General features: G+C 43.5%; 1 protein-coding gene across 3 annotated transcripts; it reads left to right on the forward strand.

Annotated features, from left to right (window-relative positions):
• Positions 1–399: 399 nt before the first annotated feature.
• On the forward strand, positions 400–13,533 carry AMMECR1L (AMMECR1 like). 3 transcript variants are annotated; one of them, XM_088170550.1, is made up of 7 exons: positions 400–532; positions 4,084–4,528; positions 9,064–9,174; positions 9,635–9,749; positions 10,477–10,567; positions 11,538–11,634; positions 12,798–13,533. In XM_088170550.1, the coding sequence occupies exons 2-7, from the start codon at positions 4,122–4,124 to the stop codon at positions 12,907–12,909; spliced, it is 933 nt and encodes a 310-aa protein (XP_088026676.1). In that variant the 5' UTR covers positions 400–532; positions 4,084–4,121; the 3' UTR covers positions 12,910–13,533. The 3 variants fall into 3 exon arrangements, with proteins under 3 accessions (XP_088026676.1, XP_088026677.1, XP_014725831.1); XM_088170551.1 differs by having other exon boundaries at positions 484–527; XM_014870345.2 differs by lacking the exon at positions 400–532 and adding an exon at positions 1,922–2,104.
• The last annotated feature ends 4,331 nt before the right edge of the window (positions 13,534–17,864 follow it).

The following is a 17,864-nucleotide window of genomic DNA, read 5'->3' on the forward strand; positions in this document are numbered from 1 at the left end:
TATTCGGAACTTAGATGAAAAATACAGTATTTAATTCTTATTTCCTGATTTGTATAATTAGAGAAGCAAGTAGAACATAAGTAGAATATCCATATTCACACTGTGTTTTTAACACATGCAAGCCAAGTTTATTATAGCTTTGGATGGTAGTCTTTCATATTAGTTTAATTCTGCTGTTCAAATGAAACCACTTCCATTGTAAGATACAATTCTAATATAATGACATTGTAACTTCAATATTAGGAAAGTTTCAGTAGTTGTGTGTGTATGTTGAAATTAAAAGCAGAGGTAAGATGAGAAAAGGTGGGAATTAAACTGCTGCTATGACATTTCTTGTGCTTCAGGAACAGAAGAACGTGCACAATTTGTTTGATGTTGTCAGGGTAATAAAACACAGTGCCAACACTCCCAGGTTCCTAAGGACTCTACAAGAAGCTCTCTGGTGATTATGAAGTAGACTTTGGTAGGGTTGGGAACTGTTTCAAATCTTGGCAAAGGGGTGCAATCCAAGGCATTACCAGCAAAGAGTGAGGTATGTGGGGGGAAGAAGGGAGGGAAGGATTCTTGTAAACACTGCAAAAGTTGGGAACTTGCTCGATCTGTTTTTCCGGGTATTCTCACCCGATTCTTTGTAACCTTAGTTTGCATAAGTTGTTATTCAAGGCTGCCATGTAGACTTAAAAGGATGATGCTGTTCCATAGCCTTAGAATGGCAATAATTACAGTGTTGCTCTTGTGAAACCGTGTAGATTCCATAATGCTGAAGGCCAGGAGTGCACTGTAGAAGGTGTCCCAGCCCACGGCAGGGGGTGGAACAAAACAAGCTTGAAGGTCGTTTCCTGCCCAACCTTCCTGTGATTCTCTTCTATAGGAGACAGTAAGATCCAATGACATTCAACCAGATTTCTCCAGCTCACATTTTTATGCCTCTTACTTATTCCTTAAGCTTGGATGAGAAATGGCATAAATTCCGTTTTGCAGTCTTGAAAGGGTTCAGACAGTTTGTCTTGGGGTTAAATGTGCAGTGTGGGTACTCTGGGCTGTGCGAAGTTTGCTCTTCTTCTTGCCCAGGTGTTTTCCACCGGTGTTGGCAGAAGGGAAATAGCAATGAGGGCTGTGGTTTTCTCTGTCCCACCCTTTATGTACGTACAGCCACAACCACCCTTGTCCCCTCCAAACCACCGCCTGCCAGAGAATTCCCTCAGGGTGGAATGCACAGCCTCTACTTCTACCTAATGTCCTAAAACCCTTGACGAAGTAACTGCTTCTCTGCTTTGGTCATTATGGTGCTGTGACCAAGGGTGGAAGGAAGGATTAGGGGGCCCCGTTGGCAGCCGGAAATATTAAAAAAGTAATTTCTGTGTTGGTACAGTTGTGCTATCTGTGGCTTCTGCCATAAATATGTTACACACGGCTATAACTAAAGTTATTTAGTTATAACTAAATAACGATCCGTTCCAGCGCGCTGGACCGGGGCGGAACCCCCTCTCTCCCCTCACACCGACCGGACCAACGCTGCGGGCAGCGCAGGGGGGAGAAGGCAGTAAAGGGGGCGGGAAGACTCCCCCGCTTCGAGCCGCGCAATGGACGCTCCCGCCTCGCGCCCCGCCCCCTGATGCCGTCATCGCCTCCGCTGGCCAATGGCAGCGCGGCGCTGCTGCCGGGTGACGTCACCGTCCCCGGAACTGTTTGTTCCCGCACGTGCGGTGCTCACGTGACGGGGAGGGCGCGGAAGCGCGCGTCTCTATGGTTGCCCGCGTGGGGCAGAGCGCCCGCCCTAGGCCCTTGGTTGTGTTGGCGCCGCCGGGAGGCTGGCGGACTATGAGTGTCCGTCCCTCATTACCTCACGGCCGGGAGGAGGAGGAGGAGGAGGAGGAGGAGGCTGCCGGGATAGCGGCGGACCTGCCCGCGGCCTCGCTCCGGTCCTCCGGCCGCCCCGGGAAGCCCCGGCCGCGGCGGGCCCTGCCCGCTCCCCCGCCCGCCGGGCCCGCTTCTCCGGGGAGCCTCGCCCAGGCCCATGGCTCCATGAGGCGGCAGAAGGCTGCGGGGCAGCAGCGGCGGCGGCGGGGCTGAGGCGGAGGAGAAGCCGGGACGGGTGCAGGAGGTGGGTGACCCCTCGGCGGTGTGAGGGAGGCAGGGGTGGAGGGGCCCCGTGCGCCCCGGGCTGGGGGAGGCCGCAGGGGGGTCCCGCTCCGCGGCGCCCCCTGGCGGCCCCGCTGCTGCTGGGGGGGTCGGGCCGGGGGCACGGGGGGGTCCCCGGGGTCTCCCCGGGCCGGACCGGCGGGGTTGCGGGACCCCCCCCGAACACCCCGCAAAGTTTGTGTGCGGGAGCCCGGGGCTCGTCCCGCCGCCGCGGTGCCCCGGTGTGCCCCCGCCCGCCCGCGGGGCGCTCCCGGGAAGCGGGGCTGGAGCCGAGCGGCCGCCTTTGTTAGGCCCCTGCTGCAGAGGAGGGGAGAAGAGAGGGAAGCTCCCCCCTGCCCCTGCCACGTCTCCGATCTTGAATCAAGCGTTGTGCTTCCAAGTAAATAAATAATGATTTATCTTCCCCAATGCGGCTGAGCCGTCAGTGGTAACTGGGGAAGGATCATAAGGCTCAGCACCCTCATAGAGCCAGAGCAGGTTACTTTTAATAGGCACTGGACAATTTACATGGTCGCTTTGTCAAAGTTATGCTTTTCTTTTGCCTGGTTTAGTTTTTGTGTTTTTTTAATTTTATTTTATTATTATTGTAGAAGTAGAGATCAAAGGAAAAATTATCATTTTCCTTAGGTCTTGTAAATTGTTCCTTATGGTCTTTCTAAAACTTTGAGGTGAGGATTCCTAAGCAGAGGAAGCACTGCGGGCATGCGAGGTGCGCCTCTCAACACCCCTTACCCCGGTTCTGGTTCAGTTCAGAGTCCTGTGACTCCTGCTGTGACTGATGAAACTTCATGAACAAAGTTTACTGTCTTTGCACGTGCAGAGGAGGGAGGGAGTTGTTACAACCTGAATTTCAGTGTGTGTTTTGCACTGTGTTTGTGCTCTCGGCTTGGGAGGGTTAGAGGGCTGCTCTGGTGGTCACAGGCGTTCCCTGGGGCTCCTGAGGGCTGATTGTCACTTAATTCCCCCGTGCTGTTCTCTGTGACTTTGAGCCCCATTCGACAGACTGGTTTTCTCTCTGCTGGTGTATTCAGGTCTCATGGTGATGTTGGTGTTTAAGTTCCTGCCACTGACCTGTAATCCTTGCTTATCATGTTTGTTCATCTCTGTCTGCACAGCCTTTCCTCCCTGTGTTTGTTCCGCCCCTTCTTGTGATGCATGAGCTAATATTCTAATATTCTCATCTTTGCAGGCACTGTTCTAGGTTGTTGGGTTTTTTATACCATGCCTGTTTCCTGCTATTATCACTTTCCTCTGTTCAGGCTCTGCTGGCTTCAGCTCTTCCTGTCATGCATATCTTGCCTGTACCCCCTGCATGTTTATTTGAGAGCTGTATTCATTCAGCCAGTCCCAGAAAGTGAATGCAGATTCCAGTTTGTGGTCTGGAAAATAGTCTGTAGTTTAGAAAATGGTGGTTTCAGTGCTTTTAGCTCCTCTGATCTTGCTAGTGCTAAATCAAGGGCAACACCCCTGGGAGTCCAACCCTAAAGGTGTCATTTTGGGCTGCTGTTGTTCTTCTCTCAGCAATGAGGAAGGGAAATGCACTTTTTTGCCACTGGTGCAGGCATTGACTGAGGAGGAATGCGTGAGCAGGAAAAGCAGTGGATTGGGTGTATCTGTAGTCCCAAGTCTTTTTTTTTTTCCTGTTTTCCCACTGTTGTGTACTTTTTATGGGAAGTCTGGTTACGTTTTTTATGTGGTGAGCCACCTATTAAAGTGTTCAATACCTTGGAAAGTGTGATTGCGTGCATGTTGTGTCCATGCTGTTCCAATTTATGTGTGAAAACACCCATTCTGCTGATCTGGCTTTAGTGCTGTATTGGGTCACGTGGTTTGGAGGGTTTTCTTCCTCTGTTTGTAGCAGAAACAAGGAAGCAGCTGTTGGTTTTTCACCTGTAACTCTTTGTGTAATAATTTTCCCCCCTCCCCACCCCTCCATGCCAGGGTTCTGCAGTGCTCCAGGCAGCGAGTTTTGAAGCAGGATGGGAAAAAGACGCTGTGTTCCTCCACTTGAGCCCAAGCTGGCAGCTGGCTGTTGTGGGGTGAAGAAGCCCAAATTGTCTGGGAGTGGAACGCACAGTCATGGGAATCAGACCACAACTGTACCAAGCTCCAGTTCAGGTCCTCTTCAGAACCACCAGCATACAGATGGGAATAATGGAAGGGAGAACGTATCTGACTTGACTTTGGGCCCAGGAAATTCCCCAATTACTCGAATGAATCCCACTTCAGGAGCTCTGAGCCCACTTACTCGGCCCAATGGAACTGCCAACAGCACCAAGAACCTGGTGGTGACAGCAGAGATGTGCTGCTACTGCTTTGATGTACTCTACTGTCATCTCTACGGGTTCCCTCAGCCACGGCTCCCTCGATTTACCAATGACCCCTAGTGAGTACATCCTTATGTGAGAGCAAAGCTGGGAAACAGCTTCCAGAGCTGTGTTTGGTTGGGGAAGGGTGGAGGGTTTCCTTTGGGGAATGGGAAGAGTGGTGTGCAGGGAGGAAGGGGGGCATTCTGCTCTTTACTTTGTCTGCTGGAAACAGAAAGATGCACTGTAAGTGCACAAAAAGATTAAAGTGTTGTTTTTTTAGTGGAGGTGAATGAGCTTTAAAGAGTGTCCTTCGAGAGGGAAAATACTTAGCTTTGTAGAAGGAGAGCTAGGCCAAGTGTGAAGAGGTGTGGTGCTTCTTCAGCTCAGTCTGGTGTGTTCCATGAGGCACTGTGTTCTTTGTGGAGGAGTGCAAACCTACTTCATGGTAATGTTCTGGTGAACTTTGCCCCCAACTTTGTAAGTAAATTCCTCTGCAAAAAATTAACTGAGCGGTGCCACCTACAAAACAGTACTAAAAATCCAGTCAAATAATGTCTTTAATTTGAAGAAGCTCCAGCTTCTAATGTGAGACACTGACTTGGAGAAGGGAAGAGACTTTCTTCTGCAAAGGAAATGGAAAGGAAATAAAGTAAGAAGCTGAAGTTGGAACAAGTTTCCAGTTCATCCTGAATCAAATGCTGGACTGGTGAGGATTGGGCAAGGACACTCAGAAGAAGTTTTCAGCTGTCCAAGTGAATGTGTTTAGTAAGGAGGGGAATCTAAAAATTACCAGTTATAGAAAGATGTGTTAGGGAGATAGCATAGGCTGAGCAACGTGAGGAGAAATCATAGAATCGTTTAGGTTGGAGAAACCTTTGAGCCCAGCCATGAGCCCAGAACTGCCAAGAGAGTTAACTTTCAAGGACGACACCAAGGTTAGGAGGAAAGGAGATGTGTATGAGCAGAAGTGAGGAGAAGGATTTATGAAGCTGTTTCGCTTTGGTGAGATTTAGCCAATGTTTATCTGAAGGTTGACTGCGTAGGTGTGGAAATGTTAATGTTGTTAAAATGTTTGTTGAAAGAATTATTTGGGAAAGATCAATGACAGATGGACCTTCTGACACTCCTCCGGGGCCTCCTCCAGAACAATAGATAAAATAAAAAGTCGCTGACATCCTTAATTTAAGCTAATGAATTTTAAATTGATGTAAGGAACAATGGCTTAAACAGGTCAAGGACTTTCTTTCTATGTATTCAGTGTCTGCCCACCTTTGTGCTGTCAGGGTGGATGTAGGTTGTGCCTCCATGCAGTTATTATTCCAGCTGGATTATGGATACATGTTCTGAATGCTGCCGCAGAGTAAGCTGTTTAATGCTGTAAATACAAATGAATAGAGAAATGCTATGGACTAGGATATCAAATAGTTCCAGGGACTCCCCAGGCTGAAATATGTCTAGTATTCATACCTGCACTAAGTGGGCTCCCTTTAGAACATTTGGTGTCACTCTGTTATTATTTTGTCACTTGGAGTGCAAAGGGTTATTTGCTGTTGTTCTGTTAAGCCGGTAAGAGAGATGGTTTTATAGAGCTGCATTCTTTTGGTGTCAGAGGAGATTTCTGGCTGGATTTTGTTGCTTTTTCTGCTGACTAGTTTCAAGAAAGATGTCCTTTGGGGAATAGCAGCTGGTTGAATTTTATGCCCAGATTTGAAAAGTTAAAAATTGTTCACTGGTTATTTCTGTGCTTGTAATTACAAGTCTTTTAAACCAGCACACCAACAAAGCATAACCAGCCCTTCCCTTCTCTTCCCCTGTCAGCAAATGCTTACCTGGATTTTCTTGTGTTTCAGCATTTATGCTGGGAAATAGTTGCATGTACCCCAGGGAAAAGCATGGGGTTTGCTCTCTTGGAGAGCAGCACATAAGGAAGAACTGCCCCACTTGAGACGGTCTTGTAATGAACTTCAAGCCAAATGTTATCAAATACAAGAGTAAGCAGAGTGAAAATACAGAAATCATTTGCATGTGCCTTTTGTGACATGTTTATACCAGAAGTCTCTCTGAAGAGACAGACACTGTTGATTGAATAGAAAGAGGCACAGCCTGTTCTTAAACTGGTTTTTAAACTGGTGCTGAACTTTAAAGTAAAGAGCAGGTGTGAGTCTCAGGATTTGGCATTTACAGTGCAATAACATGCAAATTACAGTTATGGATTGAAAACCACCATGAATTTCAGTCACCAGCCTGAGGGGATATGCACATGGACAACACTCTTCATGGGAATTATGGAGCTGGTAGATAACCTGTGAAGTAAAGTTCCCTTATTCCAATATTAGCAGTGATGGTCACAGATCAATAGAGAGCCAGTGGCTTTGTAGTTGTAGTTGTGTCTGAATCAGCTTGGCAAAGGAAGGAAATACCCCATTATGATTCAGGTTACTGCAAGTAATTACAATTCTGAACCTGTGCAAGTAGTTAATTGGTTACTTCTTCCACTTTTGTGCGTCAGTCTGATTTTTTTAATAGTAGGTATTACAAACTGGTGCTAAAACTATACCATGGAAGTTTCTAGTGCAAGACAAATAAGATACTTGCATCATAAGATCTGTTCTGTAACAGGCTTTTTCCTAGTACAAGCTAAACTCGGATCTGAACAAACTGTATTCTTCTACTTTAAAATTCTCTTTTTAGTTGCAGTTGATGAAGCTAATTTTTAGTTGCTGAAATTCCCCTCTCAGCCTTAAAACCCTCATCAAACACATATAAAGTGGTATGTTGTGGCTGGGGAAGAAACAGTTGACATAATCCACTGAGGATATGGCTGCAAAGTACCAGTAAATGCTCTTGGATGAACATGGACAAAAGATTGTTGTGACTTTTCTCAGTACATCTGGGAAATAACACTTTTCAAGGAGGGGCTCTAGAACAATGGGCTTATTGTCAGCTGCACCTGCAATTTGCTGAGTGCATTTATTCTTCAGAGACAGAAACATCATCTTCTCTGCAGTGAAAATAGTGAAATTTTATCTATGTGTACAGAATCATATCTCTTTTTATGCCTCCGTTGTTCTGACCACAATGAAAAATGGTTTTAAATGTGCTTGAAGGTATTTTAAAATATACAGCCTTCTGAATGCAATTATCCTCTCCCCTCTGATAATATCTCTTCTATTATAGATGCATAAAGCTGTGTTGCAGCTCAGTGGAAAGATGGGTTGTGGGATTTTTTTCCCTTTGGAAGGGGAAAGAGGTGAATTGAAAATGTGAACCTGCAATTTGAATGGAAGGGGAATTTACTTAGATTTGTATTCTGTGAGTGATGGTTTTTACGTTCTCCCTTGCCTTTTCTCTTTGGGGTGAGTGTTCCATGGACTGAGCAGTACTTTCTAACCATTTTTATTAGATTAAGGTAAATTTCCACTGAACTTGTGACAGTAGTGTTTCTCAGAGATCTCCTGTTTTTAAGTTTTCTAATGTATTTTCTTACACTCTTTTTCTGTTTGCTCTTTCGATATATGATATATAGATAGATGAAAATTTAGAGAAATTATATCCTGCAAGTGCCTTGAAGTGTTGTTGGATAACTAGAATAGTAAATCCCCTGTCTTGGTCAAACCAGCCAGAAGGTTGTTGTTGGATATGGAAGGATCTTTCCACTTCCTCTATGGGCAAAGTCCATCACAATTATCTCTCAAGGGCTAATTGCTCTTTTGGGTGGTGCTTTTGCCGTTGGTCACAGCTGTAACTAGATCCTGCAAGATGGATTTGTGCTGTGATGGAATTAATTCCATTGTTGCTCTGAGGAGCATCACTGGTCATTGATTTATTACTACAGTTTAAATTATTTTCTCGCTACTTAGATGTAAGAAGTTCTGTTGCTGTGTTTGAGAAATCATCCACACTCCATGCTGGTTTTGTTGTCTGAACAGAACATCTCAGTATTTTTGAAAGGTTTGCTGCAGAAGTACATTGCTTACAAGAGCATCAAGAGTTTGAGGAGAGTGTCTGAAATCAGTCTTGATGGTTCAAAACTCCTGTCAAAGTTTTTTTAATCTCAGAAAATCATATTCTATCATATTACTTAAAGTTCAGATCTCATGGAAAAAACAAGAAGAAAAAATAATCTGGATTTCTTTTCATTCCTAAAAAAGAAAAGCTTTTATTGCAAATCTGATTTATAGAAATGGTAGTATAAAGAACTAACTTGCATCATTTATATTAATTTCTATATGACCTATGCTGGAAACTAGGGGATGCTACAAAGTGAGGCCAATACTGACAGGTAATCAGTGGGATCAAATAACCATTTCACTCATTAGAAGACAGCACAGAGTCTGGCCAGGAAGGTGTCTGTGGAGGACTTCCAGAGTACTGCTGGAGAGGAGGGAGTGTGCTGAAAAGGTGGAGGGAAGTGTTGGGGTTTGCATGTAGGGGGTGTGGGAATGGAGTTAGTTCTTGCTAGATAGCAGGTGAGCAAACCTGCCTGCTGGGGTTTACTGGAGGGAGAGAAAGCACAGGCATGGGGCCCTTTCATACCTTGGTTGTCTCCCCTTAGCCACCAAGTATCTCTAAAGGCTGGAGGGTTTCTTTTTCTCTTTTTTTGCCTTTTCAGTCCACTCTTTGTGACGTGGAAGACGGGGCGAGACAAGCGGCTTCGTGGCTGCATCGGGACCTTTTCAGCCATGAATCTTCACTCAGGACTCAGGGAATATACATTAACCAGGTAACTGTTGAAAATTAAATAAATACAAAATTAGTTCCTTCACTAAGGATTCAAGGTTAGGATGTTGGATCAACACAGTTCATTGTAATATGCTTCATAATGAAATAAACTTGAGTGTATGATAATTACAGTGAGGTGATGTATCAGGGTGTAGTGGAATATCTTTGCAAAAGGTGAGTTGGAGTTGACATTTTAAGGCTGCTGTCAAATCTGTCTTGCATACTAACAGTTTTGACATCCGTAACACGTAATTTCTCTCTGCCTGCAGTAGGCATTGGACAGCATCAGGAAGCTTGCCACTGGTATTATAGTTCATTAGATTAGGGAGAGATGCAAATCACTTTCTCTGCAGTAGCAGAGAAACATGTTTCATGCAGGCATAATCAAAAGGGGAATAATTGAGCATCTGACACTTTATTTTGGTGCTTGTATTGGGTGATATATCTTCTCTTCCCTTTAGTGCACTTAAGGACAGCCGATTTCCCCCCCTGACCCGCGAGGAGCTGCCCAAACTCTTCTGCTCTGTCTCCCTCCTCACTAACTTTGAGGATGCCAGTGACTACCTGGACTGGGAGGTGAGAACAGGTGCATTTGGAACTCTGCATCACTCTCTCGTTCCATTCGGGTTCGGGTTAGTACATGGTGATGTATCTCCTTCATTACAGGGGTGTATGGGGTTAGAAGAGACTGGGAATAGAAGAAATGGGGCTGGAAAACTAGAAGGAATGAAGGAAAGAAGAGGATGGCCTAGCAGTATGGTTTTGGTTGGGGGGTTCTAAATGGGAATAAAAGAAATATGAAAATGGTTCATGGACTTGGTCATTTCCAATAGGAAACGGGTGTAAATACATGTATAAAAACCTGGGAAGTATTTTGGTGTGAGTAGAAACTGGAAATAAAAAATAGTTTAGACCAAAGGTATGAATGGTTTTTAGGACCTCGTACATAAAAGTGTATTTCGTTCAAGAAGAATATATATATATGGACTTTATAGTTGGGTAATTTTAGGCATCACTCTTGTGTGCAGAGATTTTGTCTCTCTTGCATGACACAAGAGATGGAAAATTGACAAGACTTAGCTCAGGAGAAGTGGCAAGGACACTAGTGAGGCTTTTCTGGGAAGGGTAGCTAAGAGAGCTCTTTGTGAGACCTGCCAGGCAAGAGCAGAATGGGGAAGAGAATGACCTTACCCAAAAGCCAAACTGTTCAGAGAGAGATGCACAGCGTTGTGGGAATGACAACTCAGTCATGGACTCAGTGCTAGCAAACACCTCTTACCTGGCTGTTCATTTCCATCTGTAGGTTGGAATCCATGGGATCAGAATAGAGTTCATCAATGAGAAAGGTGTCAAACGCACAGCCACGTATTTACCTGAGGTTGCTAAGGAACAAGGTGGGTTTGAGATGGCAGCCAAACATGTCAGTACACTGTGTCACAGAATTGGGTAAAAATCTATCCATTTGGGGCTTGGAACACAATGCTGTCCTCATAGGGGTGCCATGGAACCACCAGGCTTAATCTTGACAACTGACACCTGATACAGTTGCTGCTGGGTTTTCATCTGGCCTGTCTCTCATCCCATATCTTTGCACAGCTGTATTTTAGTGCCAGAATGTTTTAGGGCTGAAGAAGTAGAGGATCTCAAAGTATGGATCTTCCAGCCTCATTCAGCGTTGCATCTTTCCTCTTCTATGTTTCTCCCACCAGCTAGGATAACTGCACGCTGCACAGCACCAAGAGAGTCACTTTCCTCCTCATTCTTGCTAAAGTAGCATCCTCCAGAGGAGGGCTAGAAACACAGCCCCTCTGGAGCACACTTTCCACTCAAATAGAGTAGTGGTCACCATGGTAACTGCTCAAAATATTGCCTCCTCCTTTCCTCCACCTAGCAGAGTGGAGTGGTCGCATCCTTCTGGCTCTGGGGCAAAAGACTAAGGTAGGAATTTTAACTCTGATCTGTCACATAGCAGTGCACTGTGCCATCACTAGAGCATCAATCCCAATTTGTCTATGTAAAGAGCTAAGTATCTTCTTATTTTCAAGGGAGCTAAGTGCCACATGGTGACAAAATTTGGGGTCCCTGCAACAGTAGTGAGGCACAGACTTTCCTTTATAAGAAGATATGGAATGGAAAATGGTATTGCTGTTTCACAGACCAGCCCCACTATGAGTTTAAAGGGGTAGGCATATGCAGATAGTGTGCATGCATCAGGCCTTATATGCCCAGTGCAACACTAGGATTTCTAAACCTCAGAGTTTCCTGTTTAGTTGTTTGTTTGTCTAGAGTCCTTTTAATGCATCTCTTGTGTTTTTGAAACATTTTTAATATTGAAAAATTTGCCTTGCTTCTATTTTTCAATAGACTGGGATCAGATCCAGACCATAGACTCCTTACTCAGGAAAGGTGGCTTTAAGGCTCCCATTACCAATGATTTTAGGAAAACAATTAAACTTACCAGGTAAGTAGATGTATTTGTTGTCTTTTAATTTTACTTTATAGTGTTTTCTGGATGCTTTAAAGTATTTGTGCTTGATATAAATCTTTAAGCCTCTTCCAGAGGAGATGCATTGTGAAAGACCAAATCACAAATGCCATGTGTTAGGCACATAATGCACATGGAATTAAGCACAATATGTTTGGTCCATGCAAGATCAAAGTTGGCATTTTTCTAAGAGAAGTGTCACTGGTTTTAATATTACCATATATGTGTAAGATCAGAAGCAGAACCTTTGAGAGTTAAAAAGGTTGGGTTTTTTTCAGTATCTTTTCAGTGAACTTCCTTTTCTCAGTGTGCCCATCTGTGAATGCTGTAGCTATTCGTAGGTGACAGCTGTCCTAAAACCAAACCACACTCAAATTTGGTTGGTTTTCAGAATTTGCTTGCTTTTCTATACCCCCCAGCTGTCCTATTGGTTTCTGCACCCTTTATGTTAGTAAAAACTGGTACTTCCTGGTTTCGTATAGAAACACTAATTTATCAGGTAGCTCTTTTCTTCTAGAGAAATGAGATGGGTGTGCAGGGTTTTCTTTAACAGGAGATGACAGGATGAAGGTTTTCACTAAAATCTTATATAGTGTGGTCTAAGTGCAACTCACAACCACTTTGTAGCTGGCTGTTGTTCAGTGTGCTTTAGAAAAACTTGGAAAACTCCAGTCTCTCCCAAGTAGCTTCACATTTTGTAAATTCTGATTGTACAACATGGACTAAGTCATTTATGTGCTATAATAAACCTCTCTTTACCCACCTCTCCATTTCTTTCACTACTTTTTCAAATGTGGAGATAACCACAAAAGTAAACAATAGGGAAATACTGTAGTTGAATCTTCTTCCAGCAAACTTTTCATGCCATTTTCGTCCATTTCATGTGGATAAAAAAGAATACAAATCGATCATTTATTTCCTGTGTGCTACTTCAGGCATCCCTTTAATTACGATCACCTTGCTTAGGACTCATCTTTTGGGACACCAGAGCGAATTCAAGCTCACATAGGTTATTCACACCAGTGGGTTTCTCTTGGTCATCATTGGCTGTGAGCCAAAGGGGAGTGTGGGGTGACTGTTTTATGCCAAGTCCCTCCATGTTGCACAGCCTGACGTTGTTTTCCTGCCTGTTCCCGCAGGTACCGCAGTGAGAAGGTGACAATCAGTTATGCAGAGTACATGGCCTCCCGCCAGCATTGTTTCCAGAATGGCACCCTTCATGCCCCTCCCCTCTACAATCATTACTCCTGACACACGGCTGCATGACCAGTCCCACTCCCCAGTTGCTGCCAACGGCTATGACATCATCGGGGCAGACGCCTCCTCTTCCTGGTCCAGTTACTTCTATTACTGCACCATTTTATGATGCTAGCTTCCGTTGCCAAGTCTGCCTTCCCACTGACCTGGGGGGAGGATGAGAGAGTGACAGGACTTCAGGGGCCCAAGCCTTATCTCAGCCTTGCCTCCGAGCGGGGGTTCAGTTGGATTGGGGCTCCATGCCTACGAACTGTCGTGAGGTGCAGAAGACCTTTAGGAGTGAAAGTGCTGCTTCGGACTGATCCGTTCCTGGGTGTTACTGACACTCTGGAAACCTGAGTTGTTTGTTATGGAAGCCCCCCAGATCAAGTAGGAGCATTCCCCTGGCAGCCTGGGCAACGGAGTCCAACAAAACATTTTTTAGGTTCTTCTTAATTTTTTTTTAACCTCTGGTATCTGTTGTGTACTGAGAGCTGATTGCAGTCCCCACGCATCACAGGTGGACATCATGATATTGGGGAGGGTTGAACACCTGGATAGCACCCCATCCTCATGGACAGAAAACATGTGAAAAATTAATCCATTATTTAAATAAACCCTTGAGGGCTTTAAGACTCAGATCCTTGGTAGGTTGGATTCTTGGTGATGAAGCCTGCTATGAAATACAATGCTGATTTGCCTGTAAGAGAGCAGCATGGCACGTGCCGTGTACACAGAGGGAAAGATCCTCAAGTGTCCCTGGACAGTCTTTGTTACGACCAAATTTTGTTTCCAAATATTTGTAAGAGATATAGGATTAGGGCTAGGGAGGGGTTTGCAGAACATTGACTGTAGTTGTACAAGTGAGAGCCGTGACTGAAATTTGTTATAGTTTAAGATAACAGTCTTGGGGACCTTCCTTTTGATAGAACAGCCACTTTCACCAGTATGACTACTGATCTTAGGGGCTGTGAGTGTTCCAGTTTATTCCAGGCCTATGGAATGGTACTGTTCAGTTTTGCTGGTAAGATTTATCTTATTCAGCTTAGTCATTGCCACATCCAGGCAGTGGAGTGGGGAAACCTGTGTTACCCAAATTGCATTAAACTCATGTGCATTCTGTATTTCTTCTCCCGTGGTTGATGATCACAAGGAATGTGCTTTTCTGAAAGGAAGTTATTAGTTGTTATTCTGCAGCAGCATTGAGGCATGTCGTAAACTCTGAATTATGACACTCTTTCAATGAGATAACTGGACTCCAGAATATAATTTGGGATGGGGTTGGTTGGTTGGTTTTCCAAGCTCCTGGAGGGTCAGTAATGATTGGGGAAGAAAACACAAGTGCATAGCAGAGTCAGGGCTGTTTGGTTGCACACATCTTTAGAGCTGCTTGTGTGTTGTCATTGGCTGGTGTTGGAAGTCTGAAATGACACCGTGGTATGGCAGGGAATAGGGCTGGTGGGAAGCTGAGAACTGCAGGGTGCTGCTCCTGGTCCTAGGGAAGCAAGGCACAACTTGTGTTATTTTGCTTCATGTTGGTGTAAGTTCTGCTGGAGGAGAGAGATGTGAGGGAGATTCCTCTGGATAACGGTGCAATATTGACCCAGCTTTCCTTCCGTATTGGGTCATTCCTACAAATTGCCACTTTTCCCTTGTGATGTTGATGAAAAGCAATTGAAGATGAAAGGATTGTTTCGTGACTTCCTGCTGCTGAGAATAAATGAGTCTCGTTGCAAACCACTCCAGTTTGTAATTACTCCCCCAGGTGCCGTGTAGTGATGGGGGAGGGTGGGGTCAGCTCCAGGCATACCACTCACCTTTCAGCTGTCAAACAGTATGATACATAGGGCTACACTCATTACTGTTCAAGTGTTCTGTGTTAGAATTTAATTTCTAAAAGGTTTTAAAAAAAGGCAAAAAAATGGTGCTAAAACTTCACCCCTGAGCACGCTCGGTGAGACTGGTCATGCAGGCATACAGTGCCAGGCTTTTCAACTATACTGTTTCTTTTTCAGGTGTTTGCCCTGTTCTGTGTCTTCAACAGTGTATAGTGTTTTCCTGATTTCAGTTTCTTTGACTAGGGGATGACTAAAGGGTGGGGTGGGTAGGGTTAGTTGTCATTTTTTAAAGAACAGAATTTTAGGATTGAGTAACTTGGTTGGTTGAAGCCTGAAGTGGGAGAAGTGGTTTGGGACTGGGGAAGTCTTATCCTCTCCCACTTCTATTTCCCCACTCTGTCTGTTTAAAAAAAAACAAACAAAACATAAATGCCTCTAAATATGTACTGTGTTCTTGTCTTGTTGCAGTGAGAAGAGAAGCTGGCAGATCAGAAACACTGGTCTGCTGCCTAAGGAACAGGCCCTCTCAGCTTTAGTCCCATTAGGGTCCAGCTATAAAATCAGATGAAAACTGTGTCAATAGCTCAGTCAGCTCAGAGAAATGTAAGGACAGGTGGTCTCAGGAAATAATCCCGTTTCTAGATCATTACATGGCAGCTATGCATAAGGATGAAAGAGATGAACTAGGCACAAACTAGTTTGAATTGCCTCAAGATGGAGACAACCAAAATCAGTGGCCAACTGATCTGAGATTTTCTCTGTGGTTGTTTGGCTGGGACATCTGGTTAGAACTACTCCTCAAAGCAACTGTTTACCTGGTTTGATCTGGATTAACTCATCCTTAGAAGCAAGTGCCTTTTGGTCTAGAAGGGCTTATTCTCATGACAACCACAAGTGATAAATAATCTCACTGCAATGATGAAATGTCTTTGTTTTACAGTAACTACAGGAGAATGTCTTTGATCACTGGAGTCTGTCAGTGTTGAAATGTTTCCACTGTGAGGTTCTTAAATTTTTTTTTCATGTTGTTCAACAGTCAATCTCAATTGAAGCCATTTCAGTTTGGGAATGTTATATGGTCAAAATATCACATATCTACAATTTATCAGAACAAAAAGAAAATCTGTAAGGAAATCTAAGAGTTCATTTTAACCTTTGCACAGAATAATTTGTTTTCATAGTACATTAACAAACCTCTGCAGTCTTCACTGACTATTAGTGCTGTTTTCTGTTTGTATTCAGAAACTACATGTTGTTTTGTTGAGGTTTTTTTGGTTAATTTATTTCCTTAAAGCAGACCTCTTTTGACCTACAGTGCAGAGACGTCAGACCAATTCTTTATATTACACTTGGTTGCCTCCTACCTATATAATAATTTCTGAGTGTAAATAATTGAACTCTATCCTCTAATGAAGTATTGTAGAGAATAAATCATAATGGATAAAGATTATTTGTACTGTCCTCTTTATATGAGTTCTCACAGCCTTTATGGGGGATAAGATGAAATTGTTCTCATCTAGAAAGACAAACAATACATTACAGGTATGAATAGCAAACCTGTAAATTACACCACATACTCAAAACCAAGGAGGTTGCCAAAGTCTGGTGGCAGCTGTGTGGAAACACACCAATAATCAAACAGGCTCACTACAAGAAAGCAAGGGAAAATAGTAGGAAAATTAAAACCAAATATTAAATGTATTTTGTTAATAATGGCTTAGCAGTGTCTTTGTATCCTGAAATAATGTTTGCTTGACAATAACCTTCTATCAGTTCTCATGATGATGAAATGTATAAAGTACATAAATAGTACAGTAAATCTTTCTAAAACTCAAAATTCTTCTTTTGGGGGTTTGTCTTCTAAAATTAGCTGAGAACAAATTGTGTATCCTTTAGGGCTATAGTGTTCAGGTGGTCTAAAAACCTAATTTCAGAAGAATAAGAAACCCATCTTTCTAGATTCTTATTGTTTTAATGTTTGCTTTGAGACAGAATTAACTGAATTGTAGAATAGTTTTGAATTGGATCCCTGGCTTACATGTTTTTTCCATGCATTTCCAGATAATTGCTAACTTTTTATCTATGGGAGCTGTATAATTAGAGATGCTACATTTCCTGCTTGTGGTCCTTGGGAAAGGCAGCCCTGGATGCCAATAAACAGTCATAAAACCCTAAAAAAGCAGCAACAAAACTAGGGGGGAGGGTTGTTTTGACTTAAATATGCCTGAGAAGCTCATTTATCTCGGTACAATTACAAAGCAAAAAACCTATTTTCAGATGCTGGTACTGGAAAGGCTAGAAAGTCAATCCCTTAGGCAATGTGAGGCAGATGCTGTGACTAACTTGATTTCCAGGTGAATTCCAGCTGAATTTCCTTGTGAATTCTGAAGTTGCCCATATCCCTATCATCCACTGCTCTCATGTGCCCAGGGGAGTTACCCAGTGCATTCTCTCAGCTTTGTTGGCAGGAATACAGTGGTTTAATTTGTGTATTTTAGTGTTATATGCTTTGCCTACTTGATTTTTTTTTTTTGGTTTCCTATTGAATCAGACATTAAAAAAAATCTTTGTCTGCTGTCTTTCATCAGAGGTTCTTCCATGCACATTACATTCTGTGACTACAGGAACATTCAGCAGCTCACAGGAAGGATGAGGCCAGGTAGAAGGGTGTGCATATGACTGCACACTGAAATAGGTCAATCCAGGCTAAATATAAACCAGGATAATTCTCCTGGAAACAGTTTCTTCTGTTGTTACTTCTGTTTGAAATAAGAAACAAAATGAATTAGTCATTTAGCACTGAACCAAATTACAGAAAGATTAGAAGAAACTTCAAGAGGATACTTCAAAGGAAGAATACTAGCACTTTTTTTAAACACAAAAAATACATTTGTTTTATCTGTGATGGAGAAATGCCATTTTTATCTTGAAGTTAAAAATGAAAATCAGAATACTTACCTATACAACTCAATAAATTAATATGTGCACTGATAGTACATGGAGCAGTAGGATAGGCAAGTTCCTGAGATGGTTTTGCCACAGTCTAGGAAAAGATGACTTGTGAATATGTTTGATGATCACTCTCAAAACACAGCAAGCACAGAAGAGTATTCTTACCATGTTCTTTAAAAC

This window comes from Sturnus vulgaris, chromosome 10 (assembly GCF_052056855.1).
Source record: "Sturnus vulgaris isolate bStuVul1 chromosome 10, bStuVul1.hap1, whole genome shotgun sequence".
Lineage (NCBI taxonomy): Eukaryota > Metazoa > Chordata > Aves > Passeriformes > Sturnidae > Sturnus > Sturnus vulgaris.